The 10,761-nt window shown below is 45.9% G+C and overlaps 1 protein-coding gene across 1 annotated transcript in view; it reads left to right on the top strand.

Annotated features, from left to right (window-relative positions):
* VMP1 (vacuole membrane protein 1) overlaps positions 1–10,761 on the top strand; it is a 109,223-nt gene that overhangs the window by 73,705 nt on the left and 24,757 nt on the right. Inside the window, exons 9-11 of the mRNA XM_019511133.1 lie at positions 2,792–2,872; positions 6,803–6,919; positions 9,370–9,431. Of these exons, the coding sequence (XP_019366678.1) occupies positions 2,792–2,872; positions 6,803–6,919; positions 9,370–9,431 (260 nt within the window). The remainder of the gene's footprint in view (positions 1–2,791; positions 2,873–6,802; positions 6,920–9,369; positions 9,432–10,761) is intronic.

Raw genomic sequence — 10,761 nt, 5'->3', positions numbered from 1 at the left:
TTTTTTTTTTTTTTTTTTTACACCGTATTCTCACTTTGACTGACCTTCGCCCATTGGGACATCTGTCATTTCCTTAATTGGTGTAGCATGTTAATGATTTTCGTGTCTTCCTGATCGCACTGAAAGTCTAGAGGGTCTCACTTTTTTCTGCCTCACACCTAACTCGTGTTCACCTCAATGGAAACTGAGCACGTGCTGATCAGATGAGCCCCTTTGCATGTCATTTTTCTGATTCGCACTACACTGAACTGTTTAATTTGTTTTCTAATTCAGAAATAGTTTTGCAGAAATTTTAGTATAAGCAACAGCCCCAAAGACTGAGCAAGTGTCCTTTTATTTGAACCATTAAAATAACAATTGGAGGTTTAAAATACTTGTTCAGTTTATTATTTATGGCCAACATTTGCTACTGGTTTAAAAAAAAAAGCCAAGTAGATACCTGTGTGTTCTGGTTTTGTTTTTAAATTTGTGGCTTAAAATGCTGCTTTCTTTCTGCATTTAATTTTCTGCAGGCTTTATCCAGAAAGTATGGCAAAACAGCCCCTGAACAATTTAAAACGTTGGAAAACGCTGCTAAAGGGCAATAGCTTTTTAACCTTGTGTCAGAGACACACTGGTGCTGTGGAGCATCTTGGAAACATGTCAGTTAATCGGAGTAATAAGGATCTTTCTCAATCTCGTTTTTGGAAAAGTTTAAAAGGTTTTAGACTCGTATTATCCTATTGCATTTGGCCATAAGGTGCATAGAAATTAGATTCCAAAATTTTTATTAGAAGCATCCGTGTCGGTGTGCCTGTGGGAAATGTCCCCGGGAGAGCACCAGCGCAGAGCTTTGTGTTGCACCTTTTTTACAGTCCGTGAGCAAAAAAGGTCCATTGTAAGAGAGATCCAGATCTTGCTTGGCTTCTCTCTCTCCTCCTATGTAGAGCAGTTCATTTTTCCTTGAAGAACTTCTGATTTTGCAGTAATAAAAAACGGTAGGTTAAAGTAGAAAATGATAGCAGTTGCTTTTTCTACAAGAATAGGATTTCTGAGGGGAGGTGATTTCCCCCCCCCCCCCTTCTTTTTCTCGGAGCATAATATCACATTAAGTGGGTTGGTGCAATTAAAGTACAGCTTTCATGAGAGGTTTCTATGGTGTGACCTAATTGAGCCCTGTCAGAATAACACTTCTCTTGGAATCATAAGCCTTTTATAAGCAGGCAGGTATTTTTACACTTAAAACTACCGTTTCAACATAATTACTAAGCATCTTCCATATATTTTTGCTAAAACGCTGTTAAAAAGGAACAAGTTCTATTTTACTGTAATGGGTAGGAGGAATGCAATATTGTAGCTAAATGGTTTTATAATGGAGGTGACTATTAAGTAGAACAGTCATTTGTTAAGTTAATTAAATGCTTGTTTTTCCTTTAAAAATGTATGAGAGTGTGCATCTTATTTGCTTTAATACTGTTAATTTGAAGTAATTGCTTCTCGTCTGCATTGGCTTCCTGGGGGCTGTGTCATACCAGGAGTGAGATTACGCTTTAAGATTGCATAGGTTGAATTGCACTAGACTATCTAGTCAAAAAGACTGAGAAGTTTATAATCAGATTGGTTGGCCCTAGCTGCAGGATAGTTCCCTATGAAAGTAGCTTGTATCTGTGACTCTTCTTCACCCAACTTAAAACAGCATAAAATGGCAACATCAGTTTGTAAATGAAGACATTTTCAGCTCTCTAATACCAAAGTATTACTATGTTTGTATAGTATTAACTGTACGAAGCCTCAGTGCATATCACCAAACGCAGATCCACACAAACGGACCCATTTTAATATTTTTTGAGCAACAAAATTGTATATTCCACTAGGTTTCCATTCTGTTTCTTATGCTCAAATGGAATTGAGTCTCTATTTTGGAAATGCCATGTTATAGCAATTGCCTTTAAAATCAGCTGCGAGCAGAGATCTGTATTTTGTTTCTTCAGAAGTCAGTAAGTCAAAGTGGTTGTCACCAAATAGGTTTTTAAGTGACTGAATACTGTTTTGACAGTCCTCTTGGTGTTCAGGCAGTTAGATTCTGGAAGTGGAGAAACCAGAATGGTTTCCCAGTGTAATTGCATAGATCTTAACAATTTTCAGTATATTACTGTGTTTATGGAAATCAGGGGGGGAGACTGTGTTCCTTGTGGCTCCAATGCTGGGAATATAGACTTAACATTGAACGGACCGCAACCTTCCTGATTTCTTACGTATGGCGGGTGAAATCCTGCCGCTGCTCAAGTCCGTAGAACATAATTTGGGAGACCTTGGCTTGAAACCTGCCCGCACAGGTAGAGACCAAGGTGGGGGATGTGCTTAAACTCCCCTTCCCAAAATTCCTTTGGTATCTCAAAGGCACTGCTTATGGCCAGGACAGAATTACCTTCTTCTGCCCATACGAGGATTTAGTGCTGCTGTGGCTTCAGCAATGCAAGAATCTGGAAGGGGAATATACTGGGAGGGTTGTTTCTGTAATAGTGTGAGCATTAGCCAGGCTACAAAGCTTGGCTGAGCCCAGTTTACTGGACTAGCTAAAAGGTGGTGCCTGTGACGTCTTCAGATGTTCAGCTTGACTAAAAACATTAAAGGTCTGGCTCTCTGCTCTGTCTAATTTGCCCTCTTGGTTTAACCACTCTGTAATCACTCACTTGTAACATGCAAAGCGCAGAGCTCAGGTCTGAGCGGTGCAGCGATGCGCCGCGTGTTGTTTAGGGATGCTTATGCTTAGCTTCCATCCTTCTTAGCAACTCTTCTTCCTTCTTTGCAGGACTTTGCCTCCCGAGCTAAACTGGCTGTTCAGAACCTGGTGCAGAAAGTTGGGTTCTTTGGCATTCTGGCCTGTGCTTCGGTAAGTTGGTTTCGGTCACAAAAGGAGGGGGTTGAAAGTCACCAAAACACAATAGTACGTGGTGAATGTATGACTTGCCTGCAGCAAAGTAACATCAAACCTCCTCCAGTGTCTTGGAAATGGAGAGTCCATGAGCACGATCGAATGAAAGCTGTTCTTCTTGACAGCTGGAGAAGCAGAGGGCTGCTGTAGTCGCCCTCGGGATGCCCAGTCCCGGATGAGCCCGTTGTACTTGGGGCCGGACAAACACAAGAAAGGTTGCCCTTTCTCCGAAATGCTTATTGTCGGTTTTCCCTGCCGTCTCTGTTTCCACCATGGCCTAACAAACCTGAGATCGCAACAAAGGGAACATGTTCTACCAAGGGAAAAAATCATAGCAAGTTAAACTCCAGACTTCCCCTCGAGTTCCAGTCTGCCTCGTTTCCATCCGGGAAGCAGGTGACTAGTTACATGTCTTCTGTTGCAACGAGCTCAAGTTGATGCATACAGTGCCGGCCACTGAAGGCAGAAAGGCCTGTGTGGTTCAGTGTCTGTTATCCTGGGAAAACCTTCTGGCGGGTTAAACTAAGGTACCCTCAGAAACGAGTTAAATGTTGATGTGCTTCTGTTTGAGAACAGGCAAATGCCCTGCGTTGGCTTGGAAAGCTCTCAGCTAATGCAGGCACGTGCCTGTTGCCTGCTGGCCTGCACAAGTGGGTAGTTAGCAGACCTGCTGCTTCTGCCCTGGCTCCACAGCCCGTGACACAGTTGTGACTCCTGGGTTGGGATTAGTCATAAAGCTATGTTCCTGGCTTGTTATGGCTAGCTCAGGCACTACTGTTTTACAGGCTGATGACCCGAATAGAATCATATTTTCCTTTTTTTTAGATGTCTGTCTGTGCCTAGGTCTTGGCACGCTTGCATTTTAAAATAGCCCAAAAAACCAGAAATGGAAAATCCCCCAAATACATGACACTTACCTGTTCAAAACCCAACAGGACTAAAGTGTTTACCCACAATAATTCCCCCCTGATTCATAGACAGGGCATCACTTGAGCTCACCACATTGCTAGAAGCCTGAGGGAACAGACGGGCTGACAAGTGGGAGAGGATCCCTGAGTTGGGTGCCTTTCAGTAGTCTTCTGTCGCTTAAACCGAGAGGCTTTTCATACAGGCAGCCGCGTGAAAGGCTGCTGTGCCGCTTTCGGACAAGGAAAAGACTGGTCGTCAGGTAGCAGCAGCTTGAACGTCCTTCTCGGCATGCTACCCTTTCGAACTGCCTGGTGCGAAGAGTGAAGGCCCCTGCTCCTGAGCTGAATTAAGTTGCTTAAATCTCTCAACCCACTAAGCCTTCAGAGTGCCCCACCACCAGGTCTGACTCACTGTTCAACAGCCGCCATCTCATGAGCCGTCACTGAGTAGCTCAACCGATCTGCCTCGATGTGCGTGAATGCTTTAAAAATACAGTTGTAGGGCTGACCTACTGGGGCAGGTGAGTTAGTGAAATGTAGAGCACTACAAGGGTCGGGGAGGATGTTCTCTTCCTCTTGGCACTTGTTTAGTGAGGTTTAACTTTGCATTTTAAAAATGAAAACGTTGCAAAGAGAGCAGCAAAGCAGAAGATGCCGTACGAGCTGGTCACGGGCAGAGCCCTGGGAAGAGGCGCTGGGCAGTTAGAGGATCACACGCTTTGTTCCTTCTGTAGGTCTCTACACACCCTGGGCTCTGTGCTTTTCTTCCTGCCCAGTCGAAGGCTCCAGTGGGTTTTCCTCTTCCCCCCCACTCTCCATTTCAGAGTCCACTGCTCTGGCTTACAGAGAGCCAGGTCCTTGGCCAGCCAGGGGGGTTGCAGCAGACCCATGTTGGCTCTAGGGTGTGACTCTTCCTCAGCCCAGCCAGCATTGCGGTGCTGGCAGATCCTGGTGTTGCAGAGCTGGGGAAGGGATGTCAGCATATGCAAGGCACCCCTTCTCTGCTCCTGAAGGTTATGTGGACTTCCCAGGGCATACCCAGCTGTGAATGTGGGCCCATCTTTCCCTGTTCTCCCTGGTGCCAAGGGCTCCACATTTTGCCCTGTTCTCCCTCCCCCTCCTTTCTTGTCTCTGTTCAGATAAGTCATTCAAGTTGTCATCACCTCAAACCGTGTTGAGAGAAAAAGCAGCATGGGCATGGGGTGTTTTTGTTGGGGAAGATGCCATGCCAGTGACTGGTTGTGTGCCCTATAAAGAAGCCTTGGGGATCAGTGGCTAAGGCATAGAGAAGCCATTGCAGTACAGACAGACCAGCGGAGGGATATGCTCGGGTTGAACGTAGAACTTGTGAGCGCGGCCAAGGCCTGACTAAATACAGAGCTGGCTGATGGCAACCACCGTTACAACGCTCAGGTAATTTCTGCACCAAGGAGAAGCTGCAGCCTCTTCACCATAAGTAGGTGCTGGAGATTAGACCCATACTCGCAGCTGAGCAAGCCCTGGTAGCCTTCACTGGGGGAAAAAGCGGTGACTTGTGTATGTGGACGTGCCTCATCCTGCTGTAGCCTGGACTGGGCTTCTGCTGCCAGCAGAAGGGCTGTGCAGGCGCTCCCGCGTCTTCTGCTACTTACCGTGGCCCCTTCCACAGCTGGGGCTTTCCCAGGGCGTTTTTCATGCTCGGGCAGCCCAGCTGCGGAGTGTAGGCCCCAGAAGCTTGCAGGTGTGCACGTGTTCTGCTGGCTTGGTGGTGGCAGCTGTGTGCCTGCCCCCAGGAGATCTGGCAGCAGAGGCAGCTGAAAATAGTCTTAGCCCTTGCCTAAACATGTTGGTTGCCATGTTTCTTTACTCTAGGCCAAGGTAGAGTCGAACGTGTTACCAGGTTGAAATGAATCCTGGGTTCCCCTTTGTGCAGTTCAAAGACAAGCTGCCCTATCGGGACACTGCCAACATATTTGCTAACCTTGCTAAAAAGAAAAGAAACAAAAAGCACCTTTACAAGCAGGGTGGCTCCAATTGACTCCTAATCAGCAGAGCTCTAGGCCTGGCAAAGCCATTCATTGGCCTTCTCTGTGCAAGGGAGCTGCCAGTGTGGGTGAAGTGCTGCGGAAGGCAAAGTGGGACAGGAGCAGGTACCACTACTTGCCTCTCGTTTTCCTAGGCCCATGCTGGTTGCTCACAGAAACCCAGCCTCCCGGCCCCAGAACAGCCTGTCAGTGTGAACCACGGAAAGTTGGACCTGAAGTCTGGACCAAATCCCTTATGGCGAAGCTGTCACTTTGTTTATGGCTCTTTAAATATCTAATTGGCCTCTATTTATTTGTTCACTTAACAAAACAGAGAAAGCCCAAGCTGTGGGACATTGGCAGGGCATGTGAAGTGCCAGGTGTTGGCACTGGGGCTCTGCTGGTTACTATGAGCCTGCTTCTAGAAGAGTTTTGCAGTGGCTTTGAAATCCAAACAAAGGATTTAGCAATAAGTAACTCCTTAATTTGAAATTAAATGCATATGTTTCGGGGGGGCGGACCCTGTAATCTTTGCTTTTAGACAGAGGATGCGTGCCGGAAAAGCCTGGTGTTTAGATAACCCTCTTCAGAAGAAATCACTGGAGAACACTTTGGGCAGTAGTTTGCATAAGCAATGTGCTTGTCAGGGAGAAATTTTGATAGATCACTTCAAATGTCTTTACTGTGGTTTCTGCACATTTCCCATGGAAAATATCTGTGAGCTGCTTTATAATCCGGGGATAACGAGAATATCAGGATGGAATCGTCTGGGACATTGTCTAGCTGAATCCCCCAGAATTAAGTTATGTGCTGTAATGTAATATTAATGGTTTTGTAGGTACTGAGACTCGGGAGGATTTTTGGCTCATGCCCTGTAAGAAGAAAGGGGCAGGGAGGAGGGGCGCAGGGTGGTGGCATTGATCGGAGCGTTTTGAGCGTGGGGTTCAGGTTCTTGAACTTGTCTCTTGCACTCGCAGATTCCAAACCCTCTCTTCGACCTGGCCGGGATAACATGTGGCCACTTCCTTGTTCCCTTTTGGACCTTCTTCGGTGCAACCCTGATTGGGAAAGCAATAATTAAAATGCACATCCAGGTGAGTGCATGTTACACCTCCTACAAAACACTTGGAGGAGTTGGGTTTTTTTCCCCCCTATAAGTACTACACTGTTAACTCTACAGCACTTCACAGAGTGCCATGAAGACCCCTTGCCTGACTTGCTGTGACAGAAATTAATTTGGCACAATGGATTTAAAATAAAGGCTCTGAGGCTTATTGTGCTGAAAACTTGGGTGTCAAAATAATTTATGGCTAATGAGCTCACCGCCTACACCACTCAGGAAATTGGTGGTTAGCCAAGCTATTTACCTAGGGTTTTTACCAGACTGAAAAGGCTTCGCGCTCATAATGAACTTGCCTTTTTGGTACCACACGCACTCATTTGCAGAGAGCCCTGGAGCTAGCCTTTACCAGCTGGGAGGTCTTTTCAGTTGTCCCCTTTCACTTCAGTTGCTTCTTCAAAGATGATTCCAGTCCTCGCATCTCCTGATCTGGCTGGCTTCACCCAGTCTCACCTGCTTGCTGCCGACGCCAGCCCTGGGGGGAGGGGTTTTGTGGAAGTTTCAGTCGTGTTTGAAAATGATGGCCAGTGACTTTGTTTGGGAGGGGTGCTTGCCTTTGTGGTGTCGTACAGAGACACGGCTCTCCGAGAGGGGGTGTCTCATGTTCATGGAAAGCCAGGCTCTTTCGAGGTGCATTGAATTGGGCGTTTGCAATCTTTAGTCACCTTTGAAAATCTTGCTGGAACTTTTCAGGTAACTGAAAGAGCTTTCCACCATCTTGTCCAGTGGGACATAGAGCAGCATGCCCTCTCTCATGTAATGGCTAGCCTAGCAGTCATGCTGCAGTTGGACAAGCCCAAAGTGACATTTTGCTGTTCCACAAAGGAAGCGCTAGACCTGCGCAGTAGGATAGAGGTAGAACAGCAGATCCCACTGCTAGTGCCCTGAGCACATGCCTTCAGTGCAAGGCTGCCTCGAAGTAAGCAGCTTCTCCCCCTGCTCCCCAGTCAGAGACGTCTCCTCCAACAGAAACTCTGTCAAAAGGCCATTCCTCCCACCCTGAACAGCAGGCTATTTCTGGAGTCTCTCTTCTCCCGTCTCTTTTAGGATGGAGGCTGATTCATGAGTCTCAACTCATGAAGTTGCATTTATTGCAAGAAGACTTGCATTGCTCAGGACTTTTTTTTTTTTTTTTTTTTTTTTTTTTTTTTGTTTTTTTTCCCCTTTGTTTTTTTTTTTTTTAAGGGGTTTTTTTTTTTTTTAAGGGGTTTTTTTTTTTTTTAAGGGGTTTTTTTTTTTTTTTGTCTTTTCTGTGCTGTCACAAATAAATCTTAACTACACAAAATGCAAAAGGTGAAAGAAAGCAAAAAACAAACAAACCCCAAGTCTTTGTGAAATAACTATTGGGACTTTTTTGCCCTGATTAGCTGGGGAAATGTCTGCTAGTCTGCATTGTTTTGCAGTGTAATTTATAGTACTTTGTGTCTGGATGCAGTGTAGGCAACCAGTAGTCCACCCAGCCTTGTTGCGCTTGATAAATCATTTTTATATTGCACACGTGTCCAGCTATTGGAACTCCACTCCGCGTTGTCTTCTTTCAGGCAGGCCGTTGTGAAATAAGCTGGGCTTTGTCACGATCCTGCTGAAATTTGCAATTTAGGAAACGTGGGGGTCATGGAAAAGCTTTATAGTGAAAACCTCCGCCAGACAGGAAGCCAGTGGCCCTGTTTCAGTAGCTGTTTTACAGTTGCATTTAATTGGCCTGTTAATCTGCCCCACAGAATCACTTGGCATGGTTTTACTCCCAGTCCACTTTGTTCAGTTCTCATCAGCTCACATGTACCCTGATTTAATGGAGACTATAAATATTGCATCGGTCTCTTACCTGCTGCAACCAACTGAGCAAGCTATCCAAGCTGAAAATGGTGATGCTGCCAGTTTCCCCTGGAGTATTTGTTGCAAGTGGGGTGTTAGGGATTGAGGCTTGGGGTTTCCCACAGAAGCATTAGGTGTTTGCCTTTGTAACGCTCCTGGGGTTAAGGCTCGGAGTCCAGGAGCCAACTGTCTTTCACTTGTGAAATCTTGACATTTACATCTATGCCCGTATGTGTACCAGGGACAGACGCTTTCTTTCGGCCCAGCCACGCTTATTTCTGCATCAAAACAGTGTTGTGGGAGTAAAGTGACCTTGAGCTTCTGGGAATTCTGGTTTTGGGTCAGCTACCCAGGCTGGAAAAATATAGCCTGAAACGAAATCTGTGAGGAAAGGGAATACCGTTTTAAATGCAGCCAGCACTTTTGTTCTGCCCCTTGTACTGAAGTGGAGATCGAAACGCAATGACACTGAAAGAAAAGTGAAGGGAAAATGATCTGTAACTGCAGGAGAAGCCATTTAATTGGAGAGGAACATAAGCTGTTGTGCTCCATTGTCCTGGCTTCCCTTTTGAATAAACATTTCTCTAACTGATGTTTTCCTTCCTACAGAAACTTTTCGTTATTATAACTTTCAGCAAACATATAGTGGAGCAGATGGTCTCCTTAATCGGGTGAGTAATTCTATAACTGACTAATACCTTCACTGATTAAGTGGAAAAATACTGGAGGAGTCTTGTGTAATGTGTGGAAAGTTGTGCTTTCCTCTGAAATGCCAGCTTTGGCCAGCAAAGCCAACTGAGATCTTATTTGAGCTTTCATTTCTTACCTCAAGGGCTTCAACTACCTCAAGGAGCGTAGGAGGTCAGATGGCCACTGCACACAACCAAGGTTTAGTGATGTGCATGTTCCAGCTGTACAGTGCTGGCTGGTGGGTGAAATGGACTCCTTCCACAATGCCATCTGATGGCTTCCTACCAGAAAATGAAGTAGCTGTCACTACGTAGAGGCACGCAGTGCTCAGATGCAAGCCAAGTATGGAGACCCTCCTAGTTGTCCCATACACTGAACATCTGAAACTTCTTATGGAGCATTGGGATGAGAGTCTTGGCACTGGGTTATAGTCCAATCTACCCAGCACATCTTTTTTCATTAGAGAAAGTCACGCAGTTGTCAGGGATAAACTGTTCCTATTTTGAGAAAATGTCGGTCTTTTTCCAGACTGGTAAGATTTTAGGAAGTGATTCAGATTTGTTTAAACTAAGACTTTGATGGGAAAAATAAGGCTGGAAAAGAGACCAAGAGCACAGGTATAAACAAGTAGTGAGAAAAGATCTTTTTCACTCGCAGGGTATGTACCTACTGCCAGAGTGGGTCCGAATGCAAATGGAAAGCTCTACTTAATCAAGGGCTGAATTTCCCCTGCCCGCCCCCCACAGTCATGTTTATCCGTTCAGTCATCAAATGCTGTTTAATTTCAAAGGCTGTAGGCAATCTGAGCATTACTGACAGGCCAGCCAGCAAATATGGGCCTAACAGTGCTTCTCTAAGCAGTTTATAAAGCTGGATGAATATTTTCCTTTGCTGAAGCAATTTGTCTCCATATACGTGACTCACTACAAATCACCCAGGATTGCCTCACAGAATTGTATTTGTTATTCAGAGGGAACATCTGTGCGCTCAGAAGCAAACACCCGTCTTTTCTCTGTACACGGATCGGACCACCTTGGCACCGGCAGGGGTTTGGTTCATTTTATACAATGATTCCCTAAAATGTTTGAGCAGACGTTTCCCTGGGTATTTGTTAGGGACGTCCAGTGCTTACACAGGGGGTGGGCAGTGATATGGCCTGGAGTTTCACCGAGCTGTTGCGGTCCAAGGGGGGTGCATGCGCTGACCTGGCGCCAGGAGAGGGTGGCAGTTGATTCTGTTCGGGCCCGTCTGTCCTGCACCCACCACGGGGGGGACCTGCTGCAGGCCGGATAGACTCCCTTGGCGGGCTGG

Source organism: Gavialis gangeticus, unplaced genomic scaffold, assembly GCF_001723915.1.
Source record: "Gavialis gangeticus isolate Ggan-Ray unplaced genomic scaffold, GavGan_comp1, whole genome shotgun sequence".
NCBI classification, from domain to species: Eukaryota; Metazoa; Chordata; order Crocodylia; family Gavialidae; genus Gavialis; species Gavialis gangeticus.
Note: the sequence above shows the minus strand (reverse complement) of the source record. Positions and strands in the feature narration are given on the sequence as shown.